The sequence below is a fragment of the Tubulanus polymorphus genome, chromosome 9 (genome assembly GCF_964204645.1).
Source record: "Tubulanus polymorphus chromosome 9, tnTubPoly1.2, whole genome shotgun sequence".
In the NCBI taxonomy this organism is placed as follows: domain Eukaryota; kingdom Metazoa; phylum Nemertea; class Palaeonemertea; order Tubulaniformes; family Tubulanidae; genus Tubulanus; species Tubulanus polymorphus.
The window spans coordinates 5,818,435-5,837,960 of record NC_134033.1 but is presented as its reverse complement, the minus strand read 5'-3'; the positions used below and the strand labels follow the sequence as shown (position 1 = coordinate 5,837,960).

Here is a 19,526-nt window from a genome sequence, read left to right as displayed (position 1 = left end):
TTTTTATTCTAATGTTTCTGGTTCTATGTTATAAATATTATCTATTATTTCATCAAATTACATATGATTCATTCTTGGATAAAATCTTTTATGTAATAATTCATCTCCAATTTTCATATCAGTTGGTTTTATTTCATCACCATTTCGTTTAATTAAATTGTGATCTTCAGTAACATCTACAAACTCTAATTTAGTTCTAACTCTATAAATCGTCTTATTCGTTTTACGTCTAATAATATTCTTAAATTAATGTTTTCCATCCATTTTTTGCTCAAACATATATTAATCCATTTATTTGTATTAATTCCTTTTCACCATATGTAATATAAAGTTTATTATGATTAGGTATTATTTCTAAAATTCTACTAGTTAACATTTGATTATTATATTTTAATAATATTGTGGTGTCAGCTGTTACAGAATCAAAATGTAATATTTCAATATGCTTTTCCCAATTAAGTGGTTGTAAAACATTATAATAAAAATCATACATTAACAATTTTGATATTTCTAAAACAGTCGAACCTATAAATATTGGTTCATTAAATTTCATTGACGTTCTTTTTATTTTATTGCTGTTAAATAATCTTCAAATCTTTTATTTTCTAAATGTCTAGGACTTGATTGTAAATGTCTCAATCGTACAGAATTATCTAATAATTCAATATCATTTCTATTTCTAATATTTTCACATGTTTTTCCATAAAAACTTTTATTCATTAATTTAAAAAAATCTTTTTCAAAATCTGTTTTAGATATCATTCTCTGTTGAGTATTGAAATCTATATATTTTTCTAACGACTTCGATTGATTAAATTCAATATATATATGTAATTTCTTTAATTTCATTCCTTGTTTTAGAGTTTTAGATAAAATTTTTACATTCTATTATGAACAATATAATTGTATTTATAATAAGCTGCAGCTCTTCGATGAACTTTTTAAATTGTATTTATGATTGGTGGGTCTTGAATTATGTCTTAATTCATTTCCTTTGTCCATTGATTTTAAAAATTGCTTTTTGTTATATATTTCGTTTCTATCTTGACCAGTTAATTCTTTATTCAACGATTCAAAATCCCCATAAATTACAAATGGCACTATATTTCTAAATTTATAATTAGTAAATTTCAATTTATAATCTTTTTCTGTTGGCATTATTAATTTGCAAAAATCTTTATTATCACATGATTCTTTATGCTTTAGTAACGCATTTTCAGTTCTAAATTTAGATAAACATTTGCTACATAAATATATTTTGTTATGACTGTTGAAATCATTTTCTGTTCTAAAGAATAAATCTATTTGTTTTAACCACATATAATGTTTATTTTCATCTTTTCGTAATATTATAAATCTATTACATTTTCATCATCATAATATTCTGTAAAATGTAAGGCTCCTAATGTATAATCTTTAATATTTTCACCTTTTGTCTCACCTTTTGTAATTGCATTAATTCGAATACATTTATTTTTAAATTATCAACTTTTTTCTATTTTAGGAATCATCTTTATAGTTACTGGATATTGATCAATTTTATATAATGTTTCATATTTCCGATAATCTGTTATTCTACAAACATTTTCCTGAGTTGGGTGTAAACAACTAATAATTGACCATAGAAAACATTTATTATCTTCATTTTGAACATTTATTACTGCTTTTGTTGTAAGTGGTAATTTTATATAAGATGATGCTTTAATATCCTTTTCTGTTGTAAAGTTACATAATTTGTAAACATTGTATTACTTTTTGATGCTTTATTCCTTTTCTGTATTAAAAATATTTAAATCTAAAAATATAATTTCATTCAATGTTAAACCAGAACCCTCAAAATATCTTTCCTCAATATGACTTTTAAATTCATTAGAAACCGAGTTGCATAGCAGCGCCGCGGTGCGGAATAGTACGCCAACTCCTCATTAGATCGCAAATACATTTTGGTATAACAATTCTCAATTGAATAGCTCAAAAATAATGCCAGGAACTTGTGTTTGCACTTAGCAAAAAATTCTTACCTTTGCACAATGCTTAATTCTTCAAATCCTGATTACAGGTAGATTTCAAGAGCATCAAGTATACAATAAGAGGAATTCCATTGCAATGGTTGAAAAGTTACCTCAGTGAAAGGAGAATGTATGTAAAGGTCAACGGAATCAAATCAAATCTAGCTAAAGTCGAATACGGAATTCCTCAAGGCTCTATACTCGGACCACTGCTTTTTCTCGTTAAAGATGCCCATCAAGTTTTAAAATCCTGTAAAAGTATATTATTCGCAGACGACACTAGCACATATATTACCGGAAAGAACCTTAACACTATTTTAGATCTTCTGAAAGATGACCTATCTACACTGATCGATTGGTTCCATGCTAACAAATTACAGTCAATTTCAAGAAAACTAATTGCATGATTTTTAGGCCCAGAAGTAAAAGTTTCCAAACAGATATAGATCTCATATTTGGCACTGAGAAAATAAAATCAGTAAAACAGTGTAAATTTTTAGGAGTACTTATTGATGAAAATCTATCTTGTGAACAACAATTCAAACAAACCTGTTAAAAAATCAATAGAAACTTGTATTTATTAAGAAGAATAAAAAAATTTATACCTGCTTGGAGTAAGAAACTGCTGTATTATGGCTATATACATACACATTTATCTTATGCAGTGACATCGTGGGGCACTCTTCTCTCAAAAAAGCAAATAGACACCATTTTCAAATTGCAGAAAAGGGCAATCAGATATATCGATAAAAGCCGCTATAATGCCCCCGCATCACACTTATTTAGAAAATATGATATCCTAAAATTTGAAGATATAATGAATTTAGACCTCGCAAAAATTGGCTACAAATACTTCGAAGGAAAATTGCCCACCCCGATAAGAGCAGTTTAGCAAGGAGTATTTTTATCTGGAACTGCGGATTGTGTTTTTATGTTTAAATGTTGTGATCAATATTTTGCCAGGTCATTTGTAGCTAAGAAAACATATTTGTAGATTTTTCCTATGTCCATTAATGGATCTAACCCTTAGTCTTTGTCACTTTTACCCGGATACCGTTTTGGCAGCTCAAGTAGGCTGTCTTGTTTAGTGAGTATTTTGTCTACCTAGCGAACTGGCACTATTTTTGAATAAGTGATGTAATAGCAATATAAACAACTCTCAACTCACCTGCCCTCGCAACTAGTTTAGCTCTCATCAGGTAATTAGTGTCTTAATAGGTCATTAAGATTTGGATGAACCAATCGCTAGAAGTTTTGGTCACTAATTTCTTGATGGGAGTGTCTTAATCAACTTGGTTTTTGACAGCACAGATTTGATCACTCTGTGCCTGCTTTCCAACTGATTAAGACGTAAAATAAACTGGTATTAACACATAAATTCAATCGTTTGAATTTTCAGGTGAGTTACATCCATTTTTCATAGTTAAATCTTATATATGTTTTGGCATAAATGTGTACCTAGGCTTAGCTGAGAAATCAGACCTTTATGTAACACGTACATTTGGTACTGAGAGTCAATTTTTATAGATTAGGTATTTAATCTAAAATGACGGCTAATGATTATTTGTTTGTAGAAATAGGCCTTTGTATTAAGTATGTAGTTAAAGAAAAGTCATTGTAGGACAATCTCAGTTACGATCTGATGAAGTATGAGTAATCAAGTAGTATAATATTCGATTCTATTCTGTGTATACTGTAACTAATTATCATAACACTCTGTGCCTGCTTTCCAACTGATTAAGACGTAAAATAAACTGGTATTAACACATAGATTCAATCGTTTGAATTTTCAGTTTTGTAAAATTGGCAACGCGGAAAAAGTCCGTTGCTAAAGCATTGTTCCAACATAACCAAGTAAACCACACACATAACACAAGATCAAGAAATTATCCACAATCTGTCCGTCACAAAACGAATATGTTCAATCAATCGTTTTTTAACAAAGTTCCTGTCATTTGGCAAACAATCGATAACACAATCAGAAAATCTCCATCAATTCATTCATTCACCAGGCTCTACAAAAAACAGCTCAACAATAGATATTGAATATTCATCCCGTCCCCCTAAAATATTCTATCATGGTATGTTTATGTTATATAATAGTTATTGTAGTATTACCATTGTATGTTGTATATTGTTTTGAAAAGAGCTTACCATAGATAAGCCTTATAATATTGACATTTGTATCATTGTCATCATCCATTTCATAGTCACCGGGGCTCGTCCACTCTGTTCAGAGCCACAGCCTTCAGGCTCTGGACGAGTCCTTCATAGTTCATTGTGGTATTTTGTAAGATAAATTATTATATTAAACTATGTTCTATGAAAATAAAATCAATCAATCAATCAATCGAGTTCCTATTGTTTTCATATTTGCCCTGAGAAAAAAAACTACGATTAAATCAAAAAATGCCGTAATCTCGACCGCCGATCACACAACTTTATCCGTACTTTGATATCCAATTTCAATATCAATACCCCTGCTTCGGTCATATTAGGTGTGGTTGGTTTATTAGGGACATCAATCAAAGTCAAATCAAACCAAATATACCACTCAAATAAATAACAGGGTTATTCCCTACTTTAAGATAAAATTATTCGATTACTCTTAAAAAGTCTATGGATTCAATGTTGTATTTAACTTTGTTGGCGAATACTTTGTATATTTTGTGATTGATACCGCGTCAAGGAATCTGCCTTCGTCCGATATCAACCCACTCGAACCAGCCACAGGAACAGCGTCTGAAATTGATTGCGGTTTGAAATGTGTTTTGAATCGTGAATGTGATTTGTTCATCAAACGACAAAATAACGTCGTCGAATGTCGTTAATATAATACAGATCTGATTGCCGTTGATCAAATGGTACCAAGCCACTGATGAAGTTATCTACAAAGATGGGTCTAGCTTCAGACACTTGCACATAGTCTAATAACATGTTTTACTGATTAAGTTACCGTGGAAGCTTCAATGTTGGCAAATCACTATTTTTCAATTTACGTCAATATTGTAATGGCAATTATAACCGTAATCAAACGTAACATTTATTCAAATAGATAAAACCAAGTAACGACCATCTCAAGAGAAAAACACGAAACGCCATGACTGTATCTTAATATTCTTATTCGATTATCAATAGATGATTCATTTCGTTGTCAATCTTTATAATGTATTATGTAGTGGCTTTTAATCTTTACACTTAATCGATACTCCACGACTTTGGTCATTCTGAAAATAACGTTAATTCTTCAATAAACTCTATAACATGTTACGATCGAGTCTGTCGCGTGGGACGATCGGATTTATACGCCTTCAGTAATTCAGGTTTTGGACCTTGCTTTATTTTGGTCTTCATCTTCTGAAGTTTGTTATCATTATGTCGTTATTAGAATCGCTTTCGTGTACAGTGCTATGATTATTGTGTATTATCGTTTTGTGAGAATGAACTTTTCCAATATTCCTCAATCGACTGTGTTTATGCATTGTCTGGTGTGAGGTTCATCCCCTCTCGTATAGAAACGGTTTGATTGTCTCGGGGGTTGTCTGAAAATTATGGTGGCTGATTCGGGCCGTACAAAGCGATTTGTCTGTTCGGCTAGTGGAACGATTAAACAAAATTCAAATTGGCCTGTTCTAATAGTCTTGTACCACTTTGTACATCCTCCCTCGGCAGGGATTCGAACCTAATGGCATCGCTACACTCAGCCACGGAACGAACCCCTGTCACAGTAGACAGGGTGCGCACCAATCAGATTGCTTGTTGTTTAATCGACGAGGTAAATTTGAGAACTGAAAACGGGAAAACCCGGGCTGAAATAAAACGGGATATCTGATTGGCTAATAATGACATCATCAAAGCTGCGCGTGTAGCTGCGTACTCGGTCTGGTGTGGCATGGTTTCGTATCGTGGCAATCTCGATACCCTCAGGTTCGAATCCTGGCGGGGAAGATGAAATTTGTACCACAGGCATTGGACAAATAGCGTCAAAATGCTATCTACGTAGTTGTACTCAGCTGCAGACGTACCACGTGATCACGTCGCCATCATGTTTACTGAATCGATAAGAATCTACGATGACAGATGTAAATGTTTCCATCGAGCCCGGAATTTCGTGTCATATTGACACAATAACGTCACGAGGGGATAAGTATGATCCTGTTTATCCCGATACGGAAAATCGATTCGATAAACAAAGAATGCCGCGAGGCAGCCGTTACATACCGGAAGTAAATTCTCTGATCACGATGCACGTGAATGACCGGAAGTTGATGACCGGATATCCGCGCAGCTGTTAGGATGGATGGAATTTTGTATATAACCGCAGCCAAATCTAACCACGATTAACCCATGCTCTGGAATCGAAGGAGTTTGCGTTAACAAGGTAAGAAAATATCAAAATATACAAAAATATCATTCAACAATATCTGAAATTTGAGAACAAGCTCTGTACATCGATTTTAATGGATTCTGTATAAGCTCAGATATTTATATATATATATATATTTATATGTATAAGCTTGATATTTGCCAAATAAGAAATATGAGAAACGGCTGGCTGTAACATATGTGGTACTTATATAAATTATGAGTTGGCCAGACGAGAGATTACTTGGGATTTCAGATTGAGATGAATATTCAAAATAATATTGATGATATCTAACGTGAACTCTCCTGACTTTCCCGATGAAGCTGCTACGCTCTTGTAGCTCGTCGTAATTTGGTTTATAGTCAGTGTTAGTATAGTTAGTATAGTCATTGAAAGTAACTACGTACTATATCTCTGTTTTAAAGTTTAACTTGAAATGATCTTTCACTCAGCTGCTGAACAACATATTTTGATGAAAGGTATTCTTTATTTTCAGTCACAAAAGTCTACAAATATGAAGTTTAGTATTTCGGTATTGCTGGTAGCGGTGGCGACTATCGCCATTATTGAATCGGTTGCTTCTGCCCATTTTCCTAGAGGTACCGACCCGCCGGCTTACAGAACTCTGTCCCGATAAATCCCCATATGACATCATCTGGTTAAAATAAGCCTTTCGATATTTGAAATGTATATTGAAACGTTACGAATTGTGATGTCATAGGGGGGCTTAAATGAGACGAGCGGTTGGCTATTTTCCATTTTGTCTTTAGAAAAACTGTAACAGTCTTTTGTACCTAGAGATAATTTGTTTATTTTTATTGTAATCAGCTGAACGCTCATTCCGCGTTTCTCAGTCACAACTATGGAACAAGGGCTCCGTCCCGTTTGAATTTGACAGTTCTCTCGACAAAAGTAAGTTCACTCTTTAATTCAAACTGAACCAACAAAGTTACGAGGAACTACATTTCAGGAAACTGAATATTAAGTCTTCAAATCAATATGATAGATGAAATCGGTCGATTTAAAACTTTAAGGCCTTTTTGGCCACTCAATGGTCTCGGTTTAAGGACAGTCCTCAATGTTCTGGTTTAGAACTGGTCTAGTACCACCCTTGTTCTATAGCTAATCTCACAACTCCAAACTGGTCGAAGCTCATTTAAGTATCGAACCTAAATCGAACTAATCTAACAACAGCTGTGCAAACTTATGTTGGTTCTATGAAAAATCCAACAATTTTAAAGACCAGTCAAATCTCATTCTAGTTCGATATCCAATCTAACAACTTAAGACCAGTTAACTATGCTCATTTCTGGATCTATAGCTAATCGAACAACGTAAGACAGGTCTAAACTCATTTTAGTTCCAAAATCTCACAACTTGAGACCAGTCTAAGGTCATTTTGGTTGTATAATCAATCTTACAACTTAAGAAAAATCTAAGATTGTTTTGGTTCTCAATCCAATATCTTACGACCAGTCCCTAGGTTATAAGATTGCTCATAAACTTCATTCACTACGGTACAACTGAGCTGAATGAATTTGTTAACGAACGTGTGGTTTATTTTTTCGTGTCTAGATGTGAAGAAAATGATCAAGGCTTCAATGGAAGAACTTACAGAGAAAACCTGCGTGAAATTCCGACGAAGCAAAAAGAAGGACTCGAGCTGGTTGAAATTCTCCAACGGAGTTGGGTTCGTTAACTTACCTAAACCTACGAATCATAAAGGCTGGTTTCAATTTGGATAGAAAATTTTTTCCAAGATTTGCATTAAATTCCGAGAACATTTTTATCGAACTGCGAACAAACTAGTTTTCTAGATTTTAATAGATCGGTTTGGTTTAAAGCATAAGAATAAATAAACTTTAACTTTTGACTGAAACGTAACCCCTGAAACGGTTGAACTAGCTACTTAAACCAATATAATCTAAAACGAAATCTATTTCGTGAACGTATTCTTCATGCTTAATTTTGAAATAATTATCTTATGAAATCTCTATTCGCAGCATACTTGTCAAGTTGTTGTAGAATAAGATTTGATAAAATGAGAAATGAAATTCGTTATTTTTAGATGCGCCACTCACGTGGGAAAAGCCGACGAGGAAGGAGCCCAAGTAGTTTCACTCGGAGCCGACTGCGCGTTCAAAGGAATCGTCATTCATGCCGTTACGCATGCGCTAGGTACGTGTACAAGATAGAAGTTGCTTGAAATCTGTAAATATATATTTTCATTGCATCAATGATATGAATCAATATAAATATAAGGGTAGGCAATATTATTTCATAAATTTAGGCGTATGAAGCACCTGCGGCAAGCCAATATCATTTAGCAAGTTCTAGATTTTAAGCTCTTCCGTCGTCCAGGTCATCTGACAGCTGACGACGTTATCCAATTGTTTCCGTCGAGGCCATGACCTCATAACCTGATTTCTATTAGATTGTGTGTCTCATTGAGCTTTATCATCTCCAATGCTGTCATACAGTCGTTTCATTACACCGACTACAACTCGTAGGTCTGGAGTGGATGATTTGAATAATATATTCATTACACTCTGACTTCGTCATTCAAAAGATTATATAACCCGTTCTGAAAAATACACATATATTCAAAAGTGGAACACATATATTCAAAAGTGAAAAAGTTTTCAAAAGCTCCCGTATACCGTTAAGGTCATCGAGGGAGAGGTTTGGACTCAACTACCTTAATGACATATCTTAATGACACAGTTGGCCATTCTCGCCACTAGTTGGTCGTGTCACAGGTCGATATTTGGCAGTTTAAATCATTTAACAACTTGACTTAAATATCGAAATCATGTTGAAAAGCTCACCAGAAAGGCGACCATCGTCAGCGTTTCACTGAATTTCAAAGCCCCCGATGAACCATGTATGCTATCATTTTCTTATGAAGTATGTTCATGGGAAGAGGTGACCAATATTGTAGGCCCCCTAAAATAACCATTAAGCTTAGTTAATTGCCGATGTTTAGAAGGCAGTAAGTTTAGTTTCCTGTCTGCGCTTTGCAAGCTTTCGTGAATTCAGCCCTATGTTGGATCTGGATCCAGAATCTCATACGTAATAAAAACGACTCGTCGTGTTGGCGTCTAGAAAATGATTTTCTTTGTTTTGTTTTTCATGAAGGATTCACTGACGCGCAGAGCAAACCTAACGTAGACAAATACGTTCATCTTACTCGAGATTACATCACCAGAGGTAAGCAGTACTCAACTAACATTCATCTTAAACGATAGTCGAAACGCGATAAAAATAGGTTACTCAGTATAAGCGTTGATCTACCTTTTTCTCAACGGGCCTGAACTTCCGTACTGATTGTACGGAATCACATTTCTATCATCAATTTCCTATTTCAATCATGTATTTAAGTAAGGAATTAATTAATTGATGCCAAAATGATCATCATGAATGTCTCATCTACATACATTTCTACGACGAAATTCGAAATACGAAATCCCAATTCGATTCGTTTCGTTGCCATTTCTGCTGAAGCTGATTTGAATTATATGCCATCATATATTTTGATGTATACCTTTTATTTTAAAGAACATTTTTTTCTTTTAACTAGATGAATTGAGCGTAGCGGAACTTGTTGGTATCAACCAGCTGTATGGATGCTCTGAAAACTGTAAGTTGTAACTGTTTTACCCTGTAGATGGTGGCTCGAATGCCAGGACGTACATATTCAGTCAAAATGAAATTCTTCCATTCGGATTTTCAAATTTCAGGCAATTACTTCATTTTGACATATTTGAGTCATATAAGTCACAATGTTTACAGTTCGTTCAATGAATTTGATGAAAAGCGAATTTCGATAAATTTTAATCGAATCTGAAAAGAATTCAGGAAATGATATCATATTGCGTACTAGTGACACCTGGTGGTTCCTCGCTTGCCACAATTAGAATCCTCTATTGCCAGAGTAACTGATGTTCTACTTCTCATCTGTCACTTAGCGAAATCCTACATTGCCAGAGCAGCATTTTATGCACACTAGTACGTCTAGTGGATTCTCACTTTACATAAGTAAAACCCTCGATAGCCACAGTAGATAGCCTAATTATGTGTTATAAATGAGCTAATCAGGAATTTCAATATGTCTTATATAGTGGGCTCACTCGGCAACATGTCCCCATGGACGCCTTGGACTCCGTGCAATTCCGACTGCGTTTCCACACGAAGCAGATTCTGCAAGCGAGACACCAGACTCCGCATCAACCCGATTCATCAATGCAGCCCGGGTACCGACCAGAGAGGCATCGAAACAGTGTCGAGAAACTGCCCGCGTGACCGTCTTTTCGGTAGATGCGATTAGTCGACACCCAACCCCGTGTTTGTATTATGACTTCGTAAAATGTAGTTTAGTCGAATTTAGGGAATAAAGTTTGAACTTCTAAAACTATAGATTTAAGTTGAACATTTCAATGTATTCTCAGATTTCCATCGTTGTATCTGCATTAAAACCGGAGCAAAAAGATATTCGAGGCCCTCCGCTAAAGCTTTCGTACACTCCATAGCCTACGGTAATGTATGGGGTTCTAACCCTCGACCTGGCCACCGAGAGTTGAGCGCTCAAAATACTCGGCCACACCGCTCTTCACATTGAAAAACAATATTTTTTGATGGTATCAATTAAAGGTTTGCTTCATCCGAAAGATGGTTATCTATTTAGACGCTTCATAATTCGTTGTATATCGAATTGTCAACCCAAATCGTTAAACCCAAATACTAATTTTAGAACCATTGCACCCAATGAATTTGAAGCTTTCTTTACTAAAAAAATCACCTATGACTAAGACCATTTCGAGTTTGCTGTAACGAGGATCCATCTGTTTAACACATACTAAGCCCGACTAACCCAAACCATATATATAGTTAACTTACCAATTCATGAGTGGAGCTTATGATGGATGATTTCAATCAGATATTAATCATTGGAAGATGTGATTATCCAAGCATACTAACATCCGTCGGGCCAATATATTCGGTAATAGCGCATTGACAGCAATCAGGTCCCGAAGAAGTTGGGTAGGTCTGCAGTCCACTGTGCATGTGTGGGTTTGGTCCGCTAATATTAACAGCAATCAGTTCCCGAGGAAGGTTTGCGGTCTGCAGTCCACTGTGTATGTGAGTCCACCCATATTAACAGCGAACGGGTCCGGAAGAAGAAATCTGAAGAAAACACGAAGACCGCCATCAATTTTCAATTTGACTCGATACATATACATTGTATAGTCAGTTAGATCCAGTATCAAATAAGAACACATCTACTCACCACTAACCTCTGTTTGATGCGTCATGAATTTCGAAAGGTCTTTCGTCGAAAGTGTGTTAGTTTAGTCAGCCACACGTCGTTGGTATCGATCGGGTCGGTGAGGAACGACTGATCTGGAAAAAAGACAACAATTCTATTAGTTCTACATGTTTTCATTCCGACTGGAAGAATAGGTTAGACGACTGAGTGGGATCCCCGACAGGCTATCAATCTGGTAAATATTCCCCGAGGCCACTTCGTTGACCCCTTATTGAGTTATTTGATATATCTTTTGCCTCAATCGATTTAGTTTGAAAATATATCTTTTTAATTGACAAAACACTTTTTTGATTCAACTCACCAAATCGCATACTGCGTTTGGACATTAACGCGCGTGTATAGTGAAATTGACCAATGCTAAGAATAAGATCCTCGAAACTGGTGACTAGTTGCTCGGATGTTACATCTCCAGGGAGAGATGACCGATAAAAGGTCAGAGTTTACAGGCTGGAAATAAAGATACTGGAAAGTAAAGCGCTCTGAGCAGCTTCCCTTGATTTAACGCTAAATAAGACACAACATTATTATCATTGTCGTCATTGAATTCCCAAATTTCGAAAAATTATTCTTCCATGATCGACATTACAAATTTGGTTATTCACGCATTTTTTATTTCAATTTTCATCTGTTGGTATTGTTGATTGGTTTAAAAAACCATTCATCACATGGACCGTGTCGATGATCTCTAGGCTGCGCCGGTCGCTGTGATGTTTATTACGAAAGTAATTGCTAAAAACACTCAGCGTTTTGAGGCGTGACGAATCTGCTAATCGTACAGCATCAACGATTTCATTAATGATATTGCTCTGGTCGGTTTTATCAATAAAACACTAACAGGCTACAAATCAGTCGAAATAAAACTTGTGATCGGATACCACGCATAGAGATTGTCATAATGTTGGTTTTGTGCGTGATTTTGATTTTAAACTCCAGTTTTCTCAGTGGAGCCGAACAAGCGATCGGTAAGAGACTTACTAATTGATTATGTGCGGTCAATTTTAAAGTAAGTTTAAATCTAATACAGGATCCAGTTCGACACTCATGAGTTATAGAGTTAACTCTCTGAGTTAGAATTAGTTCACTTACGATGAGTTAACTCTGAGTCAAATCTTTAATCGCAACTTTGGAACTGGTTCCAGTATAGTCTACAGATCTATTTATCCATCGCAGTTATACAGACCTGGTCCGAGAGGAACTATCATTTGACAACTAATATCAACAACTTATTTACTATCTCCTATTCCGCCGTCTTTAGACTACCATCTGAAATACACAAGATGTCAGTCGAGTTAAGATATCGGAACAAGAGCCTGAACATGACATAGATCTTATTGTGAAATTCAAACGTTCAATGGCCCTTCGAAGGAACTTCCTACGTTTTAAGTATTTCAATAGAAATGCATCTTTATATTCATAACATGTAATATATTGATTTAGCGCGCCGCTTGATAAGAAAGTTATGAATTTACTTTTAAGTTAGATGACAATATTGATCACGTGTGTCGTCAGATTTCACCACGATTTATTTTACTGCCTCTTCGAAATCGAAAAATGTTTTCCAATGATTTCTTTCTAGACACATGTGGACCCCGGCAAAGGCTGCGATGGAACATTTTCGTAGGGATGGGATTGGGACCAGATATAAATGGCGTCACGGCTCCTACTCTAAGACAGTGTATGAATACATGCGGGAAGCATACAGAGTTTCTCTGTAGATCGTCTCACTATCACCGACCATCAAAATTCTGTTATATTCTGCCCGAAAATAGATTCACTCGGCCTGATTTGTTCAAAGTATGGACAGAGTATGACTATGTGGAATGGTACTGCGAACGTGTAGATGAGTTAGGTATGTAAACCCCGCCTGTTTTACCCGAATATTCGGTCTAATCGCAGGCTCCGTAGCGAGCGCCGGGTTAAATTCGGAAAAGCGCCTATATGGTACAGCTTAGAGTCGACTTAAGCAATTTTGATTCTAAAATGTACCGTATTTTCAGAAAGATTTCGGTAAGCTTTCGATTAGGTAAAATCTTCGAAGTGCTGGAAAGTGTTCATACTTTATTCTATATATCCCTAAGACTCAAAATATATAAGAAAAAGTTGAATTTAACATTTCCATTGTTTGTTTTTTATATATTTGCCGGTGGAGAGCTACTTTATTTTTGCAAAAAAATCTACCGTTAGTTTCAATGTTGGCGAATATTTTGTAGATTTTGTTATGGATACCGCGTCAAAGAATCTACCTTCGCCTGACATCAACACACTCGAACCGGTCACAAGAACAGCGTATGAAATTCTGTGCGCTTCGAAATGTCTTATGAATCGCGATTGTGATTTGTTTGTCATCAAAAGACAAAATAACATCGTCAAATGTCGTTTATATAATACAGATCTGATTGCAGTCGATAAATGGCAACAAGCCACTGATGAAATCATCTATAAAGATCAGTCTAGATTCAGAAACCTGAAAGTTTTGTAATCATGTATTTTCTACTGATCAATTTATTGTGAAGGGTTTGAAGTTAACAATAGTCAAGATATAGTAAAGATACTGGAAAGTAAAGCGCTCTGAGCAGCTTCCCTTGATTTAGCGCTAAATAAGACACAACATTACTATCATTGTCGTCATTGAATTCCCAAATTTCGAAAAATTATTCTTCCATGATCGACATTACAAATTTGGTTATTCACGCATTTTTTTATTTCAATTTTCATCTGTTGGTATTGTTGATTGGTTTAAAAAACCATTGATCACATGGACCGTGTCGATGGTCTCTAGGCTGCGCCGGTCGCTGTGATGTTTATTACGAAAGTAATTGCTAAAAACACTCAGCGTTTTGAGGCGTGACGAATCTGCTAATCGTACAGCATCAACGATTTCATTAATGATATTGCTCTGGTCGGTTTTATCAATAAAACACTAACAGGCTACAAATCAGTCGAAATAAAACTTGTGATCGGATACCACGCATAGAGATTGTCATAATGTTGGTTTTGTGCGTGATTTTGATTTTAAACTCCAGTTTTCTCAGTGGAGCCGAACAAGCGATCGGTAAGAGACTTACTAATTGATTATGTGCGGTCAATTTTAAAGTAAGTTTAAATCTAAGACAGGATCCAGTTCGACACTCATGAGTTATAGAGTTAACTCTGAGTTAGAATTAGTTCACTTACGATGAGTTAACTCTGAGTCAAATCTTTAATCGCAACTTTGGAACTGGTTCCAGTATAGTCTACAGATCTATTTATCCATCGCAGTTATACAGACCTGGTCCGAGAGGAACTATCATTTGACAACTAATATCAACAACTTATTTACTATCTCCTATTCCGCCGTCTTTAGACTACCATCTGAAATACACAAGATGTCAGTCGAGTTAAGATATCGGAACAAGAGCCTGAACATGACATAGATCTTATTGTGAAATTCAAACGTTCAATGGCCCTTCGAAGGAACTTCCTACGTTTTAAGTATTTCAATAGAAATGCATCTTTATATTCATAACATGTAATATATTGATTTAGCGCGCCGCTTGATAAGAAAGTTATGAATTTACTTTTAAGTTAGATGACAATATTGATCACGTGTGTCGTCAGATTTCACCACGATTTATTTTACTGCCTCTTCGAAATCGAAAAATGTTTTCCAATGATTTCTTTCTAGACACATGTGGACCCCGGCAAAGGCTGCGATGGAACATTTTCGTAGGGATGGGATTGGGACCAGATATAAATGGCGTCACGGCTCCTACTCTAAGACAGTGTATGAATACATGCGGGAAGCATACAGAGTTTCTCTGTAGATCGTCTCACTATCACCGACCATCAAAATTCTGTTATATTCTGCCCGAAAATAGATTCACTCGGCCTGATTTGTTCAAAGTATGGACAGAGTATGACTATGTGGAATGGTACTGCGAACGTGTAGATGAGTTAGGTATGTAAACCCCGCCTGTTTTACCCGAATATTCGGTCTAATCGCAGGCTCCGTAGCGAGCGCCGGGTTAAATTCGGAAAAGCGCCTATATGGTACAGCTTAGAGTCGACTTAAGCAATTTTGATTCTAAAATGTACCGTATTTTCAGAAAGATTTCGGTAAGCTTTCGATTAGGTAAAATCTTCGAAGTGCTGGAAAGTGTTCATACTTTATTCTATATATCCCTAAGACTCAAAATATATAAGAAAAAGTTGAATTTAACATTTCCATTGTTTGTTTTTTATATATTTGCCGGTGGAGAGCTACTTTATTTTTGCAAAAAAATCTACCGTTAGTTTCAATGTTGGCGAATATTTTGTAGATTTTGTTATGGATACCGCGTCAAAGAATCTACCTTCGCCTGACATCAACACACTCGAACCGGTCACAAGAACAGCGTATGAAATTCTGTGCGCTTCGAAATGTCTTATGAATCGCGATTGTGATTTGTTTGTCATCAAAAGACAAAATAACATCGTCAAATGTCGTTTATATAATACAGATCTGATTGCAGTCGATAAATGGCAACAAGCCACTGATGAAATCATCTATAAAGATCAGTCTAGATTCAGAAACCTGAAAGTTTTGTAATCATGTATTTTCTACTGATCAATTTATTGTGAAGGGTTTGAAGTTAACAATAGTCAAGATATGTGCATAGTACAATCATGGAAAGTGTAATCAAACGCAACGTTCAGTACGCCTGATGATGGCTAATAGTATTTAGCCGAAATGTCGAGAAACATATCGATTGCAGAAATTTGAAATAAACGAGATTATGTTTTTAACTATTTGAAGATAAAACGCTGTCAACATTTTCGAGTCATGAAATGATACCAAAAAAGTTAATAATTCAGCTGTTATACACATTTCGATTTTTTTTCTTCTTCGAAATCTACATCTTCTAATTCGTCAGATATGATTAAGAAAACTGTAGTATAACTTCAATATTGACTTATACATAATAGGAGACTCGTGCGCAGTAGGTGGTGATGGGGTTTGGGAGGCTCTTACTACGTTCGTATGTGCAATTTTAACAATTTAGTATGATCATTATAATTGCAAAAATAACGTTCGTGTAAACCTCTATGATGATTGTGTATTATCGTTTTGCGAAATAAAGCTTTGTTTCAATCTATCCCTCAGTCAACCTGCGTTTTCATATGTAGATGTTATTTCGGGTGTGAAGCGCATCGACTCGTCATAGAAACATTCATAAATCTAACGAACAACGTCCTCGGGGGAAACATGAATTTCCGATCCGTTTAATTTTCGTTTTCGATAGTTAAAATCACTTGTTACGTTCGCTAATTTCTTGCCGATGATCAAAATACGTTCATGCATACATTATTCAAATATGTTCGACGAACAAAGTTAGATTAAATTAATTGAACATAACGTCTAAAAATTGAAAATTAAACGAGTTTTGTATCGGTGTACCGCGATACCGTCAACCCTCGCTTCAAATCGATGGCGGCTTCAAACCTGCTTATACATACGCAAGCGTTCGGGGGACATATTCATTTAGAACAAATATTCAGAGTAAGCTAAATTTTCCCATTTAAAGTTATTTTAGAATTTCGTTCGGAACTAGTTACTTGAAAACATATACTGCGTTAAAATTGATACCGTTTCGGGAAGTTGTTGGTTAGATTGAGCAAAGAACCAAATAAATGTTTTCATATGCTTTGTTCATCGAGTACAGTTATGTAACTCAAAACGAACTCGACAAATCGCGTTTTAGGGATGCCCGATATACCACCCAAATCGGCGCGAGCGGTTTTGGCGGTATAGCGAGTATGGCGTAATCTCCGGGGTGTTTTACTATGTATTTGTATTGAGATGTACATCGAGATAACCTGGCTGTAGTCGGGGTTGGCGGTACATGGGCGGGCGGTGTATCGGCGGTTGACTGTGTTTCGCAACTTGTGGTTGTGGTTCAACTCTGAAAGGAGTGGTATTTAATTTCAAATAGTATGAGGCGAATTTATCCTGTCAAATCAGATTCGAATTGATCCTAATCATAATTTACTTGTCACGTGTGTAATCTAATCTAGTCATATTTGCAAAAAAAATATATTTGACGATTTGTTCAAAAAAGTTTAACAGAAAATACTGCCCTTGGTTTTTAGCATATCTCCTCTTTTACGATGGGTACTAGTTTTAATTTGAGTTTTGATCATTTTTCGACAATTTGAGCTTGGACAGGGAGGTTTCTCAATATGGTAACACTGGAGACGTTCAATTGATATGATACCACGGTTTACGAAAACAGGATCATGTCCACTGCTAACAAGAAAAGTGCAAAACTCTCGTGTGAAAAAAAACCGCGAGTCCGCCATCTTTAAATCGAATCACATCGCATACGAAGGTCGTTTGACAAATCAATTTGAATTTGAAGCCACGTTAAATTAAAAACAAAAACTGTACCATATTTGATTATGCCAAGACCAATACAATCAAAATTAACCGAATTTGATTTGACGGAATAGATTCGCCTTTCAGTCAGCCAGATCCGTCGACTACTGCGGCGTTTTCGAACAAGTCACCACCTGCCCGGTCACCACGCGGAATTTACGACTGGTCATCGAATACACGATGAAGTTCACGCACGAATCCAACTGTATGAGCACCTGTATCATCGGATGCGTGCGCAATTTCTTACCGCCGTAGAAAACCGCCTCGACGATGCGCTCCACGCTGTTCGGGCTTTCGCAAACCAAAAACGTCACGACGATACCGAACGCCAGCAAGGTCGCTTGCAGTTCTTGATCGGCGCCGCCGGTCTTTTTAGCGCCGTCCGCGACCGAGGTCATCGTCCGTCTTTTAGCGCGCGCCGCGAACAGACGAACGGATAGGATCGTGTTTGTGGCGCCGAGGAGGCAGAACGGTATCACGATGACGAACGCGCTTAAAGTGACCACGTCAACCACGCGCGGTATATCGTTACGGAACCGCAACATCGGCAACGGAATCCCGTCGTCGATCGAGCAGTCGGGCTTCTCCATCGTCAACGGTCGGCAACAGTATCTGAACACGTGCATCGCGACGCTCAACGCGGCGATCGCTACCACCGCAGTGTTGACGCGATTCCGACTGCACAGAACGATCGACTTCAACGGCGCGACGACGTGCATTGCTCGATCGACGCTGATCAACACGATCAACCAGTTGCGGAACATGCGCAGGATCAGATGCGGCGGCGCCAGGTAGACGATGAACCTCGGCCCGACGAACGCGTCCGGCAGGTAGAAGAACTCGGACGCGTGCTTGAAATACGCGTAGAATCGCCGCGCGTTCACCAGCGACACGGACACCGCCAGGAAACAGTTGTCGACGACGGCCAACAGTCGCAGCAGGTGCAGAGCGTTCGAACGCGACCGGTGACGCCTGAGCACGACGAAACTGAGAGCGTTCATCGCGAAGCCGACCGCGCAGACGGGCGTCGACACGTAGGCGAGAACGACCAGCCAGACGGCGCTCTTCGACGAATATCGACAGCGAGTGGCGGCGATGTCGGTAGCGTTCATGATCCCTTTCATCTAAACGTCCTCGATCAATAGAGAGCGATTATTGAATGAACGAATCCGTATTGAATTTCTAGTGCAGAATAATGATAATGATGATAATTTAGACGCGTATTTTTGAAGGCGATTACAACAGCATCGACCAGAAAGCGTATCATCTCAATCCCTCAACCTGCGCCGATCAATGATAGCGATTATCAAATAGGTCCGTTTTGAATTTTTTGACTTACAATAATGATATCCCGATGGTGATTGACGCCATAAGAACCGTTACAAAAATGTTTCAGTTCAATGCTTACAACTATATTAGCTAACTGCTATT

General features: G+C 36.8%; 2 protein-coding genes across 2 annotated transcripts; one reads left to right on the top strand and one right to left on the bottom strand.

Moving 5' to 3' along the window:
* The first annotated feature begins 8,423 nt into the window (after positions 1 to 8,423).
* On the top strand, positions 8,424 to 10,710 carry LOC141910501 (zinc metalloproteinase nas-23-like). Its single transcript, XM_074801194.1, has 4 exons — positions 8,424 to 8,553; positions 9,514 to 9,585; positions 9,956 to 10,015; positions 10,497 to 10,710. The coding sequence occupies exons 1-4, from the start codon at positions 8,424 to 8,426 to the stop codon at positions 10,700 to 10,702; spliced, it is 468 nt and encodes a 155-aa protein (XP_074657295.1). The 3' UTR covers positions 10,703 to 10,710.
* Positions 10,711 to 18,199: 7,489 nt separating this feature from the next.
* On the bottom strand, positions 18,200 to 19,207 carry LOC141910500 (FMRFamide receptor-like). Its single transcript, XM_074801192.1, has one exon. It carries the CDS (start codon positions 19,205 to 19,207, stop codon positions 18,200 to 18,202), a length of 1,008 nt encoding a protein of 335 aa, XP_074657293.1.
* Between the last annotated feature and the right edge of the window lie 319 nt (positions 19,208 to 19,526).